Source organism: Oncorhynchus nerka, linkage group LG22 (assembly GCF_034236695.1).
Source record: "Oncorhynchus nerka isolate Pitt River linkage group LG22, Oner_Uvic_2.0, whole genome shotgun sequence".
In the NCBI taxonomy this organism is placed as follows: domain Eukaryota; kingdom Metazoa; phylum Chordata; class Actinopteri; order Salmoniformes; family Salmonidae; genus Oncorhynchus; species Oncorhynchus nerka.
In genome coordinates, this window is record NC_088417.1 from 56501935 (window position 1) to 56524879 (window position 22945).

General features: G+C 41.1%; 1 protein-coding gene across 1 annotated transcript in view; it reads right to left on the reverse strand.

Moving 5' to 3' along the window:
• LOC115105396 (carbohydrate-responsive element-binding protein-like) overlaps positions 1–18308 on the reverse strand; it is a 43567-nt gene extending 25259 nt beyond the window's left edge. The window contains exons 1-5 of the mRNA XM_029627389.2: positions 17886–18308; positions 8399–8505; positions 7621–7703; positions 7368–7457; positions 5578–5619 (exon numbers count right to left, since the gene is read on the reverse strand). Coding sequence (XP_029483249.2) covers positions 5578–5619; positions 7368–7457; positions 7621–7703; positions 8399–8505; positions 17886–18256 — 693 coding nt within the window. The 5' untranslated portion in view covers positions 18257–18308. The remainder of the gene's footprint in view (positions 1–5577; positions 5620–7367; positions 7458–7620; positions 7704–8398; positions 8506–17885) is intronic.
• Positions 18309–22945: the final 4637 nt, after the last annotated feature.

Here is a 22945-nt window from a genome sequence, read left to right on the forward strand (position 1 = left end):
ATACTCATATCTCCCAGACTGTTTACCTAAACCCTTCAATAGATTATTCCAGGTTCATTCTGAAATTCATCTATAGAACACAAGACACCGCGATAACCTTCACCCTCCCCACTGCCGCACCTCACATAGCCAATTCTCTATCAGATAGAGAGGTACCATACTCTGGAATCATTTTCGTAATCTTGCCAAAACTTCATCATCCCTCAATAACTTCCAAGTAAAGACTGGGGGTCAGTCTGATGAACCAAACTACCAATAATCCCCTCCATGTAGCCTAACTCTCACACTCTAACACACACATACATCATCAAACAGGTTTTTTCTTGTATACTGAGTATATCATGTGCAATTATAACTAACATGCTTTGTTTAACTGATTGAACAAACTTTTTTGTTGCTGTACTTATTTGTGGTGTGGTTTTCATATCAGCGCTTTTGTGCTTCCAACCTCACCTGCACACCGTTTTTACCTGTTTTATGTCCGTACTGTTTTGTCTTTCACTTCTTTTCTTTGGTGCGAATAAATAAACCCCCTAAACAGTAGAGTACAGTACATTACACTAGAGCACACTAGAGTACCGTAAAGTATAAAGTAGTGTACTGTATTGTACCATACTTTAATGTACCCTACTCTACTAAACTGTATCGTACTCTACTGTACTGAATTAAACTACTGTATTGTACTCTACTGTACTTAACTCTAATGAATTAAACTCTACTGTAATGTACTCTACTGTAACTCTACTGTAATATACCATACTGTAATGTACTGAAAGAACTACTGTCCTGTACCGTATTGTACTGTACTGTACTGTACTTTACTCTTCTGTGTTCTATTGTGCTCTACTGTACTAAACTGTGCCGTACTGTACTGTGATGTTCAAACTTGTGAAACATAGCCTAGATGTCTATGATTCGTTCAGATTTGGATCTGGTACTCAATGACCAAATGTATAATTGTTTCGGGGCGGAGCTCATTAGAATAATAACTAGTATGCCTTGCAAAAGTGTTGTTTTTTACAATTACATTTGAGTCATTCAGCAGACGCTCTTATCCAGAGTGACTTACAGTTAGTGTATTTACCTAAGGTAGATAAACAACAACATATCACAGTCATAGCAAGAAAAATAATATGTAATCGTTACTCAGAATCTTATTGTAGTTGAAGTGTTTTTTTGTATTAGACTACTTTGAACATCATCATTCAGATTTAAAGCTTTTAAAAAAGCTTACTTAATTGCATGTGATTTATGGGAGCAATAATACATTGTTCGTTTACGATCTACATTTGGCTCCTCTTTCCTTTTAAGAGGTGTGGAAAATTATTATTGTGGTATAATGCTTACCTAATTGATAATGTATATCAGTTGAAATTTGTCCATAGAATCAATGACTGAAAAATACTCATTTTCATCGTAAGGAAAATAGGTATTTTCAATGTCCGGAAAATATATATTTTCAATGTCTAGGAAATACGTATTTTGTATTTGTGAAGTCCGTATAAGATGTGTTTTTATCGTCCGTATAAGATGTACTTTCGATGTCCAAAAAATACATCTGTTAACATCTGTTAAAATACATCACTTGATGTCCACTTCTGGAAAAGGCATCTAAAAGACATCTTTTCAATGTAATTTCACTAACTGAATGTGTTATCACACATTTCATCCTTGTAACTGTGGATCAAACATAGGGATCATAAACATTGATACTATAAATTACATAAGGTTTAAAATATGAAGTACACATTTGGACTCATGGGTGTGCAGTTTGCTTGAATGACAACAAATGTGCAAAAGTAGCCCAAATAGCAGGAGGGATGGGGGCATCTTCTTGTCGTGCGCGGTGCTCAAGTTTATAACGGCTGTCAGTCAAAACCTATACAGTGCTGTTAAATGGAGAACCTGTGCCCTGACATAATATAGCATGTATACTGTACAGCCACAGGTTTCCAATTTAAGTAATCAATGACAAAATCTGAAATGTTCAAGCCGTATATGGGATGATGGACTGCGAGTGGAAAGGGCTACTGAACTAAACAAAAAGGACCCTACATCAGCCATATACGCAACTGACCACAATTCTAGCTTAAGTCAAGACCAGATAAACTACAAAAGTTGTGTGAATGTTGTGAGCTGATAGCAGGTGCTTTCGCTCGTGTCAAGTGAACTTTGGCCTCAGTGAGGTTTGTCGGCTTGTGTTCCTTTTAACCACAGTCAGTCCTGTAATACTCTGCCCTGTAGACACAGTTTTCCCTCTCTATCATTCTAGTACAGCACAGTCCCAGACAACACAGAGCTCTACACACAGTCAATTATTATCTCTGGTGCTCACAAACCTGATCAGGTATTACAGGGACCTGCAGAACCTTCGACACAGTAAACAATGACTTCAGACTTCCCATGCAATGTATAGACTGACTTCACAATGCAATACATTTGCACTTCAGATGAGTACATACAGTTGAAGTCGAAAGTTTACATACACCTTATCCTAATACATTTAAACTCAGTTTTTCACAATTACTGACATTTAATCCTAGTAAAAATTCTCTGTCTTAGGTCAGTTAGGACCACCACTTTATTTTAAGAATGTGAAATGTCAGAATAATAGTAGAGAGAATGATTTATTTCAGTTTTTATTTCTTTCATCACATTCCCAGTGGGTCAGAAGTTTACATACACTCAATTAGTATTTGGTAGCATTGCCTTTAAATTGTTTAACTGGGTCAAACATGTCGGGTAGCCTTCCACAAGCTTCCCACAATAAGTTGGGTGAATTCTGGTCCATTCCTCCTGACAGAGCTGGTGTAACAGAGTCAGGTTTGTAGGCCTCCTTGCTCGCACATGCTTTTTCAGTTCTGCCCACAAATTTTCTATGGGATTGAGGTCAGGGCTTTGTGATGGCCACACCAATACCTTGACTTTGTTGTCCTTAAGCCAATTTGCCACAATTTTGGAAGTATGCTTGGGGTCATTGTCTATTAGGAAGACCCATTTGCAACCAAGCTTTCACTTCCTGACTGATGTCTTGAGATATTGCTTCAATATATCCACATAATTTTCCTACCTCATGATGATGCCATCTATTTTGTGAAGTACACCAGTCCCACCTGCAACAAAGCACCCCCACAACATGATTCTTGCATCCCCGTGCTTCACGGTTGGGATGGTGTTCTTCGGCTTGCAAGCCTCCCCCTTTTTCCTACAAACATAGCGATGGTCATTATGGCCAAACAATTCTATTTTTGTTACATCAGACCAGAGGACATTTCTCCAAAAAGTACAATCTTTTGTTGCAAACTGTAGTCTGGCTTTTTTATGGTGGTTTTGGAGCAGTGGCTTCTTCCTTGCTGAGCGGCCTTTCAGGTTATGTCGATATAGGACTCGTTTTACTGTGGATATAGATACTTTTGTACCTGTTTCCTCCAGCATGTTCACAAGGTCCTTTGCTGTTGTTCTGTGATTGATTTGCACTTTTCGCACCAAAGTACGTTCATCTCTAGGAGACAGAACGCATCTCCTTCCTGAGCGGTATGACAGCTGCGTGGTCCCATGGTGTTTATACTTGCGTACTATTGTTTGTATAGATGAACGTGGTACCTTCAGGCATTTGGAAATTGCTCCCAAGGATGAACCAGATCTACTGAGTTTGAAGGTAGGCCTTGAAATGCATCCACAGGTACACCTCCAAATGACTCAAATTATGTCAATTAGCCTATCAGAAGCTTCTAAAGCCATGACATCATTTTCTGGATTTTTCTAAGCTGTTTAAAAGCACAGTCAACTTAGTGTATGTAAACTTCTGACCCACTGGAATTGTGATACAGTGAATTATATGTGAAATAATCTGTCTGTAAACAATTGTTGGAAAAATTACTTGTGTCATGCACAAAGTAGATGTCCTAACCGACTTGCCAAAACTATAGTTTGTAAAAAGACATTTGTGGAGTGATTGAAAAACTAGTTTTAATGACTCCAACCCAAGTGTATGTAAACTTCCAACTTCAACTGTACATTCTCAGAAAAGAAAGTGCTACCTAGAACCATAAAATGTTCTTCAATTGTCCCCATAGTAAACCCTCTGAAAATAACTATTTTAGGCTCCAAGAGGAATCCCTAAACTAATGTGAGGTTCTACGTAGAACCCTTTCACCACTAAATGGTTCTAGGTAGAAATGTTTTCACCACCAAAGGGTTCTAACTGGAACCAAAAAGGGTTCTCCTACGGGGATAAATGAAGAACACTTTTTTAAAAGAGTGTAGTAGAATGATTAAGATGGAGTAAAATAGAGGTGAAAAGGAGGAGGTGCAGGAAAGGATGGGGAAGATGAATAAGGAGATAGAGTGACAGAATGGTTGGGAGACAACACAGGAGAATAGGGGAAACCTGACCATGTACTGCATAATGCAGAGTGGGTGTGGGACTTCACCTGACCATGTATTTTGCACACAGAGTGGGTTTAGGGTTTTGTGGGTAGAGAGGACACACGTGTGCTCATGTGAGTCATTAATAAGGTACATATCCAGCATCTCTCCCCTCTCCATCCCTCAACCTCTTTCTTTCCTCCCAATGCTTCTCTTCTTAAACAAGTGGCGCAGCGTTCTAAGGCACTGCATCTCAGTGTTAGAGTCGTCACTACAGACCCTGGTTTGATTCCAAGCTGTATCACAACTGGCTGTAATTGGGAGTCCCATGGGGCGGCGCACAATTGGCCCAGCATCGTCCGGGTTAGGGTTTGGCCTGAGTCGGCCGTCATTGTAAATAAGAATTTGTTCTGAACTGACTTGCCTAGTTAAATGAAGGTTAAATACAAAAAATAACAAAAAAGAAACCACATCCTCTTCCCAATATGGCTCATTTGTTTTTGCGCCAGAGTGACACCGACGTCACAAACTCACGTTCACACATCCAGTAGAACAACAAAGACCTTACATTTCCCCCTGCTTCACAATGCAACCCATCAGCAAGTGGGTCAGATTTGATTAAATTACATTAAAGTCTGAAGCCACATCCTTGGTGAAAGACAGGCAGAGCAGAGAAAGAGAGATTGGCTGGGGGTACAGAGAGAGAGATTAGAGGTATTGTCACAGAAGACAATACAAACTTGATCACCAATGTCGGCCTGTGACGCAAGTACTTTTGCATGTTTTCTATTTTTCCTTTTTGTGCCTCCCCTCTGTTTTCTTCTCTGACTGACCAAGGCCGGAAGAATCTGAATGGAATCTATTAATAGACAGTGATAGGACTTTGACAAACATATGGTGAGCTCCAAACCTACTAAGGTAAACACAATACACCTGGGTCATTAATCTGCTCTGTCAATATCACACAGCCACGCACACACGCGCGCATGCATGCACATTTGGCTAAACTTAATGGCATAAACGGTCAGACGATGGTCAGTTCCCATACTTGACCAAACATATATAATTATTGAGATATGGACACATGTTTTCAATGTTTGACTAAGGAGTGCACATACTGGCAGGGCCTGTTACAAAAATGTTGGGAAATTAAAACCTGTTCCAAAAAGAGGGAAATTATAAGTAGAATTATTCAAGTCTTTATCTTACCTTCTGCAGCATTGACAAAAGGCCATCTTTGTTTTTCTGAAGCTTCAATGGATGAAGAAGAAACAGAATTTAGTACAATTGGAATGACATGAAAATAATGCATAACAAAAGGTCATAATGCAAAAGGATCCTTATCTACAGTGCCTTGCGAAAGTATTCGGCCCCCTTGAACTTTTCGACCTTTTGACACATTTCAGGCTTCAAACATAAAGATATAAAACTGTATTTTAATGTGAACAATCAACAACAAGTGGGACACAATCATGAAGTGGAATGACATTTATTGGATATTTCAAACTTTTTTAACAAATCAAAAACTGAAAAATTGGGCGTGCAAAATTATTCAGCCCCTTTACTTTCAGTGCAGCAAACTCTCTCCAGAAGTTCAGTGAGGATCTCTGAATGATCCAATGTTGACCTAAATGACTAATGATGATAAATACAATCCACCTGTGTGTAATCAAGTCTCCGTATAAATGCACCTGCACTGTGATAGTCTCAGAGGTCCGTTAAAAGCGCAGAGAGCATCATGAAGAACAAGGAACACACCAGGCAGGTCCGAGATACTGTTGTGAAGAAGTATAAAGCCGGATTTGGATACAAAAATATTTCCCAAACTTTAAACATCCCAAGGAGCACTGTGCAAGCGATAATATTGAAATGGAAGGAGTATCAGACCACTGCAAATCTACCAAGACCTGGCCGTCCCTCTAAACTTTCAGCTCATACAAGGAGAAGACTGATCAGAGATGCAGCCAAGAGGCCCATGATCACTCTGGATGAACTGCAGAGATCTACAGCTGAGATGGGAGACTCTGTCCATAGGACAACAATCAGTCGTATATTGCACAAATCTGGCCTTTATGGAAGAGTGGCAAGAAGAAAGCCATTTCTTAAAGATATCCATAAAAAGTGTTGTTTAAAGTTTGCCACAAGCCACCTGGGAGACACACCAAACATGTGGAAGAAGGTGCTCTGGTCAGATGAAACCAAAATTGAACTTTTTGGCAACAATGCAAAACGTTATGTTTGGCGTAAAAGCAACACAGCCCATCACCCTGAACACACCATCCCCACTGTCAAACATGGTGGTGGCAGAATCATGGTTTGGGCCTGCTTTTCTTCAGCAGGGACAGGGAAGATGGTTAAAATTGATGGGAAGATGGATGGAGCCAAATACAGGACCATTCTGGAAGAAAACCTGATGGAGTCTGCAAAAGACCTGAGACTGGGACGGAGATTTGTCTTCCAACAAGACAATGATCCAAAACATAAAGCAAAATCTACAATGGAATGGTTCAAAAATAAACATATCCAGGTGTTAGAATGGCCAAGTCAAAGTCCAGACCTGAATCCAATCGAGAATCTGTGGAAAGAACTGAAAACTGCTGTTCACAAATGCTCTCCATCCAACCTCACTGAGCTCGAGCTGTTTTGCAAGGAGGAATGGGACAAAATTTCAGTCTCTCGATGTGCAAAACTGATAGAGACATACCCCAAGCGACTTACAGCTGTAATCGCAGCAATAGGTGGCGCTACAAAGTATTAACTTAAGGGGGCTGAATAATTTTGCACGCCCAATTTTTCAGTTTTTGATTTGTTAAAAAAGTTTGAAATATCCAATAAATGTCGTTCCACTTCATGATTGTGTCCCACTTGTTGTTGATTCTTCACAAAAAAATACAGTTTTATATCTTTATGTTTGAAACCTGAAATGTGGCAAAAGGTCGCAAAGTTCAAGGGGGCCGAATACTTTCGCAAGGCACTGTATGTCCAAAATGAGCACTCACCCTCTTCTTGTAGTAGATCCTCCACTTGTGGTATTCTTTGATCACTACCTCGATCCTACGCTTCCAGTAGCTGCCTTCTAGAACTATAGCCTTATAAGAGAAAACAAAAAACATAGGAGTTAATTTTAAATGGGTATGTCCTATTCCCTACATAGTGCACTACATTTGACAAGAGCCTTATAGGCCCTCCTCAAAAGCAGTGCACTATATCGGCTACTTCCTCACTCGGCCTTGGGGGTCAAAGGTCACCTACTTCAGGTTTGCGATGGGCGTCGGCCTCGGAGCCCTCCAGTGGGGTAACGAACCCACACACAGGGTTCTTCCTCTTCTCCACGTCTGTAACACAGGATGGACGAGAAACAACTGATCATTCAATCATGACTTGGATTAATGGTTCAATGGACTCTCAAATCTGTCAACTCTGCCAATTCTCTCAATAAATCAGTCAATTCTGATAGTTCTTTCTGTGTTTTCTTTTCAAATGTGGCTTCAACATCATGTGAATAAAGTAATGGAGCTCTCATTAGTATGTTTTTGGCATGGAAAGCTGTACACTGCATTGTGTTAAAATGAATTCAGTCCACATTGTACAGTAGTTGTAGGAGACATCCCACTCGAGCTATTCTCTTTGTTGTGTGACTGTACTGTAGTAACAAGCCCATGTATCAGTTCGGTTGAACAAAGCTCTCCCTGTCTGTTATCAGATTAAACAACCCTGGGACGACAGGAGACATGCAAGCTGCTCAGAGTGAAAGAACAGCGTGAGGATGAATGGAATTACATTTTAGTCATTTAGCAGACACTCTTATCCAGAGCAATTTACAGAAACGAGTGCATACATTTTGGTACTTTTTCATACTGGTCCCCTGTGGGAATCGAACGTACAACTCTGGTGTTTCAACCATCATGTTCTACGAACTTAGCTACACAGGAGAGGAGAGGAGAGGAGAGGAGAGGAGAGGAGAGGAGAGGAGAGGAGAGGAGAGGAGAGGAGAGGAGAGGAGAGGAGAGGAGAGGAGAGGAGAACTTACACTGGATGAACCAGGCTCTCCAGATTCCATTATTCAGACGGATTTTGTCTCTCCAGAGCAGCCGCAGGCCTTTGAAAGACTTCCACTTCGGAGAGACTATTTTACCACTGAAAATACATAACATAATCCTTACAGTCACACAAAATAAAGGAATTAAGACATTTTAAAGGTTCATATACATGCTTATAACAAGTAACAAAGCATTATACCTGTGATATTTAAGGAAAAAATATGCTTCAATGTCATTTGTGTCCCACTTCAAAATATTATATTTATTAGGGAGGAATGGTTATGTTATGACAACCTTGGGCAAACTTTCCTTCCCTCCCATTTACAAAGAGAGACAAGCAATTGACAGAGTTAATGATTGTCAAAACACAACGATGAGATTACAAGCAGAGGATAAATATTAGAGATGCAGAAACTGGATGCTCTATTCTATTATTCTCTATTCTATTCTCCACATATCATCCAGCATTGAGAAAAAGCTACAATATATGAAAGGACCAGTCCTCATTGTTAAAAACAAGAGCACTGAAACTGTATATTAATGCTGCCTCTTTCTTTGACGTCATCATTTTCACACAGCCCTGATGGCACCCAATCAGAGGAGTCTTTCCACCAGAACACTGAAAGGGTATGTGTACAAAATGGCACCCTCTTTCCTAAATAATGTTCTACTTTTGGTTAACTAAACAGGGAAAAGGATGCCACTGAGCAAGAAAGCAGGCTGTTTTCGACCCTGTGCCTTTCCAGTGTCAGACTAAGACAGTCAGCACACCAGTTGGTGAGAAGGGGCCACTTAATGGCTGGTGCTTATTGGGTTGCTAGGAAGCCAGGTGAATCATTTCCTAGGGGCTGGATGCTGGATGATGTCAAATAGCTAAAGTGAAAACCCTGTCAGCATCCACGTTCAGGAAAACAGCAGAGGAGGCACATTAACCGGGTACAAATTGACTTGATGAAGCTAATGGGTTAAATAAACCTTAACATTCACCCATCTGGAGGGTGACTAATACATGTTCTATGTAAAATGTTGTTTTAACAAAGTACCTTTACATAACAGCATAGTTTAACACCTTACAAAAAAAAAAGCAAACACTAAGATGTCTCAGAAAAACTGTTTGAAAAGGCAATGTTCATTAGATCCATCAGCGGAAATGAAAAATAAATAACAATTCCTGTGCTAATAGTATGTATCCTATCAGATTCAGTGCTGCATTTCATTGGCAATAGCTAGCTTTTGTTTAAACTGATACAGGATACATTCATTGATTGGTTATGCTTAAAGATTGAATGATTGGTTATGCTAGTACACTGTGTTGTTGTATCCTTAGCATGATAAAATATTCCTAGCTTCCTTCCTCAATCAAAGAAAGGTCTATCGCTGAATATAGTCTAGTAAACACCTGAAAGATGGATTTAGTAGCAGTCTTTCTTTAGGGCTGCAATATTTTTCTTGGCTCTGGTCGTGTGTGTTTTATTCATGGAGCAACTATCAGATTGTAAAAGCTTGATTGGATAGTAGAAGGAAGAGACTTCCTCTCTGTGCCAAGCATTGTTGATGGCATGGCACACACACACACACACACACACACACACACACTGAAGACATTGTTCGGGAAGTTATAAAGGTCACATTGACACATTGGCAATTTTTTATGCAATATTGATGAGCAATGATGGTGGAAACGGAGAGGAGTATGAGACACTGAAGCAATGAGTAGCATGGACATGATAATAGATTTCATATGAAGCATAAATCTATTTAAAACTTAATTTCCCCATTTATTTAGTCATCTATAGCTTGTTATTGCCAGTTAACTGCCACAACTGTACTGAAATGCATCAACTAAGAAACAAGCAATAAAGAGGTGCCAGTCAAGTCCATGGCAATGCAGACATACAGTAAAGATAACTAAATTTAGCAAACATATAATGTCATAATCATAAACTAGTAACATGTCAATGGTTTTAAGCTAGCTAGCAAACTAGCTAAACATACAAAAAATATCTAAAACGGAAAACTAAATGTAAATGGCTATAGCTAGCTAACAAGCTACGTGGCTAGCTAGTCAGCTAATTTAGCCAGTTTGTCCCATTGACTTTGTATGAGCTCCGGTAAGCATGCACTATATATATATATATATATATATCATGCACCAATCATGGATATTTTTGTCAGTTAAACATGACAAACTGTACACAGTATGTATGTATTTACATATCATGATCGTATATTGTAGGGAGAAAACATTTCAGATGTGAATGGCCAACATTTCATTCCAAAACAGGAGTTGATTTTCTCTCACATCAGCTCAAAAACAGTTGCCATGTTTTCCTAAATATTTTAGAATGGCAGACTGATCACATGACCAATGGTTTATTTGTGTTTATTTAACCTCTTGGGGCTAGGGGGCAGAATTTTCACTTTTGGATAAATAGCGTGCCAATTTCAACTTCGGATATATATGGACGGAATTAATCGAACAAAAAAGACCAATTGTGATGTTTATGGGACATATTGGAGTGCCAACAAAAGAAGCTCTTCAAAGGTAATGCATGTTTTATATTTTATTTCAGCGTTTTGTGTAGCGCCTGCAGGGTTGAAATATGCTAACTACTTTGTTTACTGCTGGTGCAGATGGTGCAGGCTATCAGATAATAGCTTCTTATGCTTTCGCCGAAAAGCATTTTTTAAATCGGACATGCCGACTGGATTCACAACGAGTGTAGCTTTAATTGAGTATCTTACATGTGTGATTTAATGAAAGTTTGAATTTTATAGTATTTTATTTGAATCTGTCGCTCTGCATTTTCCCTGGCAATTGGCCAGTTGAGACATTTGCGTCCAGCCTATCCCGAACTAGTTTTAACTAGGCAAGTCAGTTAAGAACAAATTCTTATTTACAATGATGGCCTAAACCGGCCAAACCCAGACGACGCTGGGCCTATGAGACTCCCAATCACGGCTGGATGTGACACAGCCTGGATTCAAACCAGGGACTGTAGTGGCGCCTCTTACACTCAGATGCAATGCCTTCGACCGCCGAGCCACTCGGGAGTCCATATCTGTGCTCTAATTGGAGGATTTGTAAAATAATACAACTGTCCACACGGTGGTGCTGCATATCAAAATTCCCCAGATAATAAAGGACATGATACACCGCCAATATGCGGCCAAATGAATTGCGGTCATGGCTAGAAAGGATCCAGCTTTTGTCAAAATGAACGTCAAAAGTTTATATTTTTTGCATTTTTGGTAACTCTAACCCTTTTCTTAACCTTAAGCTAATTATCCTAAACTACTACGTTAATTCTCCTAACCTGATGCGTAAGTTTTCCTACCCTGTTACGAAAGTCAAATCTGATGTTAATTTTAAAAAGCTGGAAAACTCGCCTCCCTGCGGACCTGACATCCTTTCACTCCCTCCTCTCTACATTTTCCTCTTCTCTCTCTGCTGCTAAAGCCACTTTCTACCACTCTAAATTCCAAGCATCTGCCTCTAACCCTAGGAAGCTCTTTGCAACCTTCTCCTCCCTCCTGAATCCTCCTCCCCCTCCCCCCCTCCTCCCTCTCTGCAGATGACTTCGTCAACCATTTTGAAAAGAAGGTCGACGACATCCGATCCTCGTTTGCTAAGTCAAACGACACCGCTGGTTCTGCTCACACTGCCCTACCCTGTGCTCTGACCTCTTTCTCCCCTCTCTCTCCAGATGAAATCTCGCGTCTTGTGACGGCCGGCCGCCCAACAACCTGCCCGCTTGACCCTATCCCCTCCTCTCTTCTCCAGACCATTTCCGGAGACCTTCTCCCTTACCTCACCTCGCTCATCAACTCATCCCTGACCGCTGGCTACGTCCCTTCCGTCTTCAAGAGAGCGAGAGTTGCACCCCTTCTGAAAAAACCTACACTCGATCCCTCCGATGTCAACAACTACAGACCAGTATCCCTTCTTTCTTTTCTCTCCAAAACTCTTGAACGTGCCGTCCTTGGCCAGCTCTCCCGCTATCTCTCTCAGAATGACCTTCTTGATCCAAATCAGTCAGGTTTCAAGACTAGTCATTCAACTGAGACTGCTCTTCTCTGTATCACGGAGGCGCTCCGCACTGCTAAAGCTAACTCTCTCTCCTCTGCTCTCATCCTTCTAGACCACATATGTCAGAGTCAAGGCCCGCGGGCCACATCCGGCCCGCAAGAAGGTTTTTTACGGCCCCTGGGATGATCTTGATTTATTATTAGAACCGGCCCGCAGCAAGCCGGCAGCCCGCAGATCTTTTACACGCACCAATACTACATTTCCCACAATGCAAAGGTGACGCACCGAGCAGTAGGCTGCTTCATTTCAATATTTATTGGCACAGCAGTCGTCAGCATCACAGTAAAATTAACTTTCAGATACCCATCAAAAATGGCAAAACGGAAGGTGGATACTGAGAACCGGGGGTTTCAAACAAGGTGGGAGTCGGAGTATATGTTCACGAAGGTAGCTGGAAAACCTGTGTGTCTTCTGTGTGGAGAAAGTGTGGCGGTACTGAAAGAGTATAATCTGAGACGACATTATGAAACGAAACACGCGGACAAAAACAAGAATATGGACATGGAACAAAGGCTACAAAAGGCAGAGGAATTAAAACGAGGCCTCAAATCTCGACAGGCTCTGTTCAAAAAAGCCAAATCACAAGGCCAGGCTGCTGTCAAGGCCAGTTTTATTTTGGCAGAAGAGATCGCTAAATCAGCCCGGCCATTTACGGAGGGGGATTTCATCAAAAACTGCATGATTAAAGTTTGTGACGAAGTTTGCCCAGAAAAAAGGCAACTCTTTTTAAATGTGAGTCTGAGCAGAAACACCATTGCCGAGAGAGTAGACCAGTTGTCCATCAATCTAAAAGAGCAGCTTGTGAAAAAGGGAAAAGATTTTATTGCATATTCCTTGGCTGTGGATGAGAGCACCGACATTTCTGACATTGCCCAGTTGTCAATTTTCATCCGCGGAGTGGACTCCAACCTAAAGCGTGACAGAGGAGTTTTGGCTTTACGTCCTATGCATGGCACAACTACGGGGCATGATTTGTATGAAGAGGTGTCAAGATGTGTAAATGAGATGGAGCTGCCTTGGGAAAAACTCGTGGGTTTGACAACCGACGGAGCACCTGCGATGTGTGGACACAGGAGCGGACTGGTGGCGAAGATACGGGAAAAGATGCAAGAGGAAAACGCGACAGGTGAGCTGACAGCTTATCATTGTATCATACACCAGGAAGCGTTGTGCGGTAAAGCCTTGAAAATGGAGCATGTAATGAGCATCATCACGCGCACAGTTAACTTTATCAGAGCCAAAGGTTTGAATCACCGCCAGTTCAAGGCATTTCTGACGGAGTTAGAAACGGAGCATGGTGATTTGCCTTATCACACAGAGGTGCGATGGCTAAGCCAGGGAAAGGTGCTTCAAAGATGTTTCGAGCTTCGTGAGGAGATTTGTCTGTTCTTGGACAGCAAAGGGAAAGACACAACACAACTCCGAGACGAAATGTTTCTGTGTGAAATGGCTTTTCTGTGTGACATTACGAGTCATCTGAATGCAATAAACTTGCAGCTGCAGGGTCGGGATCGTGTCATCTCTGATATGTACAGTACAGTGAAGGCATTTAAAACCAAACTGACTCTGTGGGAGACGCAGATGCGGAAAGAAAATTTGAGCCACTTTCCCAGCTGCCAGACCATGAAAGAGAAGCTCTCTACCAGTGCGTTCCCGAGCACACAGTTGGCTGATAAAATAGGTATGCTTGCCGCTGACTTTCGACGCCGATTTGCTGACTTTGAAGCACAAAAAGCAGGTTGGAACTGCTCGGTAACCCATTTGCTGTTGACGTGGAAAGCTCACCACCAAACCTCCAAATGGAGTTGATTGACCTCCAATGCAATGATGCACTGAGGGCAAAATATGCGGCAGTGGGTGCTGGGAGTTCGCCCGTTTCCTCCCGGCACAATGCCCCAGCTGCGCATCCAGGCTGCTCAAACGTTGTCTATGTTTGGCAGCACATACCTGTGTGAACAACTGTTTTCTTTGATGAACCTGAACAAAACATCACACAGAAGTCGACTTACTGCTGAACACCTCCACTCAATTCTGAGGATTTCTTCAGCTCAGAGCCTTACCCGAACATTGATGAACTTGTGGAAAAGATGGGACACCACCAAGTATCACCCTCAACCTCAAACAAGTGAACATTACTGTGCAATCACATATTTAGAGTTTTTACTCAGTTCAAGTTTAAAAGTTAAAATTTAATATTTGTTTTCACTGCATGTTACTTCTCCTTAAACAAAGTGTTGTTTTTGATTAATAGATTTTTGCACTTTATTTTTTTGTATTTCAATCCAATTATATTTTAAAAATATTTCAGTTGAGTGGATGATAGAAAATTGCTATTATTGTTTTTTCTTTGAAGTAAATTTAGCCCACTTTTGCTAAAATAGAAAATATAGTCTACTGATGGTGCCTTGAATACCGGTTTCTTTCATTTAATGTTCATGTTATGGGGATATTTATATAAAGGAAATTTGTCTTTTGTGTCTGTTGAAAATTAAAGATTACTGACAGAGCCATAAGAAAATATTGCTTTATTTATCTGATCATATTGTAATATATTTGTTAGGTTTTCAGTAGGTTCAATTAGGTTCACTAGACTATATGCGTCATTTAAAAAATTTTCAATGAACATTCGAACAGTCCGGCCCTCGTCTTGTAGCTGATTTTTTTATTTGGCCCTCCGTCCATTTGACTTTGACACCCCTGTTCTAGACCTATCGGCTGCCTTCGATACTGTGAACCATCAGATCCTCCTCTCCACCCTCTCCGAGTTGGGCATCTCCGGCGCGGCCCACGCTTGGATTGCGTCCTACCTGACAGGTCGCTCCTACCAGGTGGCGTGGCGAGAATCCGTCTCCACACCACGTGCTCTCACCACTGGTGTCCCCCAGGGCTCTGTTCTAGGCCCTCTCCTATTCTCGCTATACACCAAGTCACTTGGCTCTGTCATAACCTCACATGGTCTCTCCTATCATTGCTATGCAGACGACACACAATTAATCTTCTCCTTTCCCCCTTCTGATGACCAGGTGGCGAATCGCATCTCTGCATGTCTGGCAGACATATCAGTGTGGATGACGGATCACCACCTCAAGCTGAACCTCGGCAAGACGGAGCTGCTCTTCCTCCCGGGAAGGACTGCCCGTTCCATGATCTCGCCATCACGGTTGACAACTCCATTGTGTCCTCCTCCCAGAGCGCTAAGAACCTTGGCGTGATCCTGGACAACACCCTGTCGTTCTCAACTAACATCAAGGCGGTGGCCCGTTCCTGTAGGTTCATGCTCTACAACATCCGCAGAGTACGACCCTGCCTCACACAGGAAGCGGCGCAGGTCCTAATCCAGGCACTTGTCATCTCCCGTCTGGATTACTGCAACTCGCTGTTGGCTGGGCTCCCTGCCTGTGCCATTAAACCCCTACAACTCATCCAGAACGCCGCAGCCCGTCTGGTGTTCAACCTTCCCAAGTTCTCTCACGTCACCCCGCTCCTCCGCTCTCTCCACTGGCTTCCAGTTGAAGCTCGCATCCGCTACAAGACCATGGTGCTTGCCTACGGAGCTGTGAGGGGAACGGCACCTCAGTACCTCCAGGCTCTGATCAGGCCCTACACCCAAACAAGGGCACTGCGTTCATCCACCTCTGGCCTGCTCGCCTCCCTACCACTGAGGAAGTACAGTTCCCGCTCAGCCCAGTCAAAACTGTTCGCTGCTCTGGCCCCCCAATGGTGGAACAAACTCCCTCACGACGCCAGGACAGCGGAGTCAATCACCACCTTCCGGAGACACCTGAAACCCCACCTCTTTAAGGAATACCTAGGATAGGATAAAGTAATCCCCCCCCCTTAAAAGATTTAGATGCACTACTGTTCCACTGGATGTCATAAGGTGAATGCACCAATTTGTAAGTCGCTCTGGATAAGAGCGTCTGCTAAATGACTTAAATGTAAATGTAAATGTCTAACTGCAAACCCATACTAAGTCAATGGGACAAACAGGCTAATTCGCTATCTAGCTAGTCATGTAGATTTTACATTTAATTTTATATATTTTTTTATATTTAACTAGCTGGCTAGCTTGATGAATACTGTTTGCACTTCCTAGCTTAGAATTGTGAGGTAAAACGTTTTCTAAATCTAATTATCCTTATGTCTGCATTGTCATTGACTTGACTGGCAGTAGGTTGAGTGGGTGCCCAGGGCAGGGCCAACACCCCTTTGTTGCTTGTTTGTTAGCTGATAAATTCCAGTACAGATGTGGCAGTCAACAAAAAGGAAAGTGAAAGGGCTATAGGAGATTCGTAAATAAATGGGGAAATTGAGTTTTAATAAGTTGATATATCCTTCATATAACATCTATTATTCATGTCCCTGTTGCCCATTTCTCATCATTGCGACAGTGTCTCATTCAACACATTCAACGTTGCCAGCAATATTGCATGGAAAAATTGCCCCTGAAAATTGCCAATGTATCATAAAACTATTTTGTCAAGTATTCTTGTCCCCTTCCTTCCTTTATCATTCCTGATGATGGTGAAAATATTGTATTTTCAAGGTTTTTTGGATATTTGTGTGTCGCTATCTGTCCATTACTCAGCCAAGAACAGTTGCTTTACTCAATGGAAGGTGGGCAACAATGTTGGACACTGTACATACTGTATACTGTCTATCAACCAGTGGTTGTTAAAAAAATGTTGATAACAAATACTTGTGATGTAATTGATTCACAGAAAGGGAAGAACTAATAATAATGTATAGACTAATCAGCAGTGAAATATCCTGCAGCATGCCAAAGTCCCTGTTGGCATCAGTTTGTTTTCTTCATTACAAAAGGAAAAACACTGAATATAGGGTAAGGGGATAGAGAGGAGCTAGCAGACACAGGGTCTTTGTAGTAACTGTCTCTTATCCTTTCCCTTAGTTACACTGTAATCTTCCATAACATACCGGCTGCCAACTCAAACCAAAGTCCACTTCTCTGTCAAGATTTTCAAAACAGTTTCGCAAGTAGGCTCCAGCCTGTTCTGAATCCCTTCACCCAACCACACATATGTACGCACACACACAGTACACACACACAGACACACCTTTTGAGTTTGTCATTTCTATTTAAGCCTAATCATTCTCTATACATACAGTATCAATCAATTGTTTTATGAAAGTGTAATAATATTAGGCATATACGGAGACTTGTAATTCTAGCTTTTACAGTAAGGCCAGACAATATTTTGGCGAAGTGATGCAACAAAAACGTTTTTAATTGGTGGTACTGTGGTTCATTTTCATGCAGTGTGGAAATGTAGACACCTTTGACAACTTCCCTCGTGGAAATGTTGAAACCATTGACAACTTTACACACAAGTAAACAATACAATAATACACAATGAGGTATTTACCTGTAAGCCAGTGACATACACTCAAATAACCGGGTCAGCGTTGGGTCGATGCTAAGGCTCCCAGAACTTAGCGGACCGAATCTGTATGTTTGACACCAAGTCCTGTTCACGGTATCGAAATCATATCGCACCGTAGCCCCGCTTTTCCGTCTCCGCGGGGTGCAGTCGCTGTGCGGGGAGGACACCATAAAGTGTCCGCTATGGATGACCTGCGCGCGGAGAAAAGAGCCAGCAACAGCCGGTCCAGTCCCGGTGGTCGCCGCATGATCTTCCTCTTGGTCCGAATCTGATTCTAAGTCGTTGAGCTGGTTCTGCTTTCCTGGTCCTTGTCCCTGAGACAATTCCGGGGACATTATTTCTGCCATTGCCATTCCAGTATAGAATTCAACTTGTTCCGCGCTGCAATGAACTTTTCCCCCGGTTTTGGACTGAGGTAAATTAGTTTTATATTGGATATTCGGTGGCTATTGGGGTTTCTCTTGTCAATAGCTATTGAACCAAGCATTCCATTACTATGAAGATGGTATATTCTGAATCAGGGGTGGATGGAGAAATATCCACACTTTTTAAATTGTAAAAATTATTATTATAAGATTTCGTCTTTCAATCTTCTATAGCTCTTACACAAAGCGTGCCATGACTATGAACATTATATATTCTGAGTCAGGGGAGGATGGACAAAAATTCAATGCTTTAAAAAAAATGTATCTAGAGAGACTTTTTAAAATATTATAATAATATTTTGGCTTTCAACCTTCTATAGCTCTTTAAAAAAGTATGCCATTACTATGAAAATGATACTATCAGGGGAGGAATCAGGGGAGGACGGACAAAAATCCACAGCTTTTATTTATTATAAATGTAGTTCTAAAAATGTTTTTGCTTTCAATCTATAATAGCTCTTACACAAAGTGTGCTATGACTATGAAAATTCGAGGGAGGATGGACCAAAATCCCTGGCTTTTTCTGGGGGAAATGTATTTATTTAATACAATTTTTTGTTTTTAATATTCAATAGCTCTAACACAAAGTGTGCCATTACTACGAAAATGATATATTCTTAGTCAGGGGATGATGGACATCAGCGGAGGATGGACTAAAATCCACAGCTTTTATTTTTGTGAATTATCTTGAATTGTTTTAGTATTCAATATTTAATAGACAAAGCATGCGAAGACTATGAATATTATATATTCTGAATCTGGGGAGGATGGACCCAAATCCCTGGCTTATATTTTTTGCTTTCAATCTTCAATAGCCCTTACCCAAAGCTTTTTGGATGAAAAACGTTACCGTTTTAAGCGCAATATTTTTTCACAAAAAGATGCTCGACTATGCATATAATTGCCAGCTTTGGAAAGAAAACACTCTGACGTTTTCAAAGCTGCAAAGATATTATCTGTGAGTGCCCCAGAACTGATCTTACAGGCGAAACCAAGATGCAACTTCAAACAGGAAATGAGCAGGATTTTTTAGGCTCTCTTTTCCATTGTCTCCTTATATGGCTGTGAATATGCTGTGAACGAGCTTATGCGCTCTGCCGTTCCTCCAAGATGTCTGCAGCATTGTGACGTATTTGTAGGCATATCATTGGAAGATTGGCCATAAGAGACTACATTTGCCAGGGGCCCGTCCGGTGTCCTTTGTCTACGTTGGTGCGTAACTCTCAGTGGCAATAATTTTACCATGCGATACAGACAGAGAAGTATCGTTCCTGGAAGTGTGCATCATTGAAGAGATATGTGAAAAACACCTTGAGGATTGGTTCTAAACAACGTTTGCCATGTTTCAGTCGATATTATGGAGTTAATTTGGAAAAAAAGTTCGGCGTTTGGATAACTGAATTTTCGTTTTTTTTTGGTAGCCAAACGTGACGCACCAAACGGACCGATTTCTCCTGCACAAAAAATCTTTCAGGAAAAACTGAACATTGCTATCTAACTGAGAGTCTCCTCATTGAAAACATCCGAAGTTCTTCAAAGGTAAATTATTTATTTGAATGTTTTTGCTGGTTTTTGTGAAATTGTTTCCTGCTGATGCTAATGCTACGCTAGCTATCAGTACTGTTACACTATGCTTGAGAAGCATATTTTTGAAAATCTGAGATGACAGTGTTGTTAACAAAAGGCTAAGCTTAAGAGGTAGCATATTAATTTCATTTAATTTGCGATTTTCATGAATAGTTAACGTTGCGTTATGGTATTGAGCTTAAGGCTATGATTACGCTACCGGATCCGGCATGGCTCCACGCAAGAAGTTAAACACCAGGACAATTCCCACCTCAAACTACCCCTCCTTGCCAATTCCCCCTCTCACCCATCTTATAAAAATAAATATATAATCCATTAAAAAAATTCTCCATACACTACTGATTCAGAATATACCATCTTCATAGTCCTGGCATGCTTGGTTCAATATATATATTGGTGAGAGAAAACAGAATAGCACTGAATATCCAGTATAAAACTAACTTTATCTTGGTCAACTTTGGTCCAATTCTAACTTGGCCAATCACTGTGGCATTTGAGTAAGTGCAGAACATGCCGAAGTTGACAGATGTAACCTGGAAAGCATGGGATACATCCAATCCAAAACTGGCCCCACTAGCCTCTAGTGTGGCACAAAATCAGATGTGTTGTCCCATGCCATGTAAATGTCCTGTTATGAGGCCCCGGGTCAGCTGGGAACCAGCTGAAAGGAAGCCACTCTCTCTTACAACAATTTATCTGGAACAGTGGATGATAAGTTCAGTAGGCTATGCCCCATTCTAGTCCAATCTGCTCAATTTTGTTATTGTCAACAATTAATAATTGGACATTCTTTAAAAAATGAATATAGTTTCATAGTTTCAATATACTATTCAAAGAGTTGCCAATATGTTGGCAAATAGGCTAATAGAGCCCATAAAACCTAGCGATGAAACGCGAAAATGTTTTTTCACCATTCCATTTACTCTCAGACTGTAAAATGCTAAATTGGCATCTCCTCCGGCATCTCTAGCTGACACCTTTGCTGGCAACTAGCTAGCTACTAGCTACTTTTGATCCAAAATGGAATACAGAACCAGTGAAAAGTTTGGACACAACCACCCATTCAAGGGTTTTTCTTTATTTTTTATTAATTTCTACATTGTAAAATAATAGTGAAGACATCAAAACTATGAAATAACACATATGGAATCATGTAGTATCCTATATATATATATATATATACATACAGTGCCTTGCGAAAGTATTCGGCCCCCTTGAACTTTGCGACCTTTTGCCACATTTCAGGCTTCAAACATAAAGATATAAAACTGTATTATTTTGTGAAGAATCAACAACAAGTGGGACACAATCATGAAGTGGAACGACATTTATTGCATATTTCAAACTTTTTTAACAAATCAAAAACTGAAAAATTGGGCGTGCAAAAGTATTCAGCCCCTTTACTTTCAGTGCAGCAAACTCTCTCCAGAAGTTCAGTGAGGATCTCTGAATGATCCAATGTTGACCTAAATGACTAATGATGATAAATACAATCCACCTGTGTGTAATCAAGTCTCTGTATAAATGCACCTGCACTGTGATAGTCTCAGAGGTCCGTTAAAAGCGCAGAGAGCATCATGAAGAACAAGGAACACACCAGGCAGGTCCGAGATACTGTTGTGAAGAAGTTTAAAGCCGGATTTGGATACAAAAAGATTTCCCAAGCTTTAAACATCCCAAGGAGCACTGTGCAAGCGATAACATTGAAATGGAAGGAGTATCAGACCACTGCAAATCTACCAAGACCTGGCCGTCCCTCTAAACTTTCAGCTCATACAAGGAGAAGACTGATCGGAGATGCAGCCAAGAGGCCCATGATCACTCTGGATGAACTGCAGAGATCTACAGCTGAGGTGGGAGACTCTGTCCATAGGACAACAATCAGTCGTATATTGCACAAATCTGGCCTTTATGGAAGAGTGGCAAGAAGAAAGCCATTTCTTAAAGATATCCATAAAAAGTGTTGTTTAAAGTTTGCCACAAGCCACCTGGGAGACACACCAAACATGTGGAAGAAGGTGCTCTGGTCAGATGAAACCAAAATTGAACTTTTTGGCAACAATGCAAAACGTATGTTTGGCGTAAAAGCAACACAGCTCATCACCCTGAACACAACATCCCTACTGTCAAACATGGTGGTGGCAGCATCATGGTTTGGGCCTGCTTTTCTTCAGCAGGGACAGGGAAGATGGTTAAAATTGATGGGAAGATGGATGGAGCCAAATACAGGACCATTCTGGAAGAAAACCTGATGGAGTCTGCAAAAGACCTGAGACTGGGACGGAGATTTGTCTTCCAACAAGACAATGATCCAAAACATAAAGCAAAATCTACAATGGAATGGTTCAAAAATAAACATATCCAGGTGTTAGAATGGCCAAGTCAAAGTCCAGACCTGAATCCAATCGAGAATCTGTGGAAAGAACTGAAAACTGCTGTTCACAAATGCTCTCCATCCAACCTCACTGAGCTCGAGCTGTTTTGCAAGGAGGAATGGGAAATAATTTCAGTCTCTCGATGTGCAAAACTGATAGACATACCCCAAGCGACTTACAGCTGTAATCGCAGCAAAAGGTGGCGCTACAAAGTATTAACTTAAGGGGGCTGAATAATTTTGCACGCCCAATTTTTCAGTTTTTGATTTGTTAAAAAAGTTTGAAATATCCAATAAATGTCGTTCCACTTCATGATTGTGTCCCACCTGTTGTTGATTCTTCACAAAAAATACAGTTTTATATCTTTATGTTTGAAGCCTGAAATGTGGCAAAAGGTCGCAAAGTTCAAGGGGGCCGAATACTTTCGCAAGGCACTGTATATAGGAGATTCTTCAAAGTAGCCACCCTTTGCCTTGATGACAGCTTTTCACACTATTGGCATTCTCTCAACCAGCTTCATGAGGTAGTCACCTGGAATGCATTTCAGTTAACAGGTGTGCCTTGTTAAAAGTTAATTTGTGGAATTGCTTTCCTTCTTAATGCATTGGAGCCAATCAGTTGTGTTGTGACAAGGTAGGTATACAGAAGATAGCCC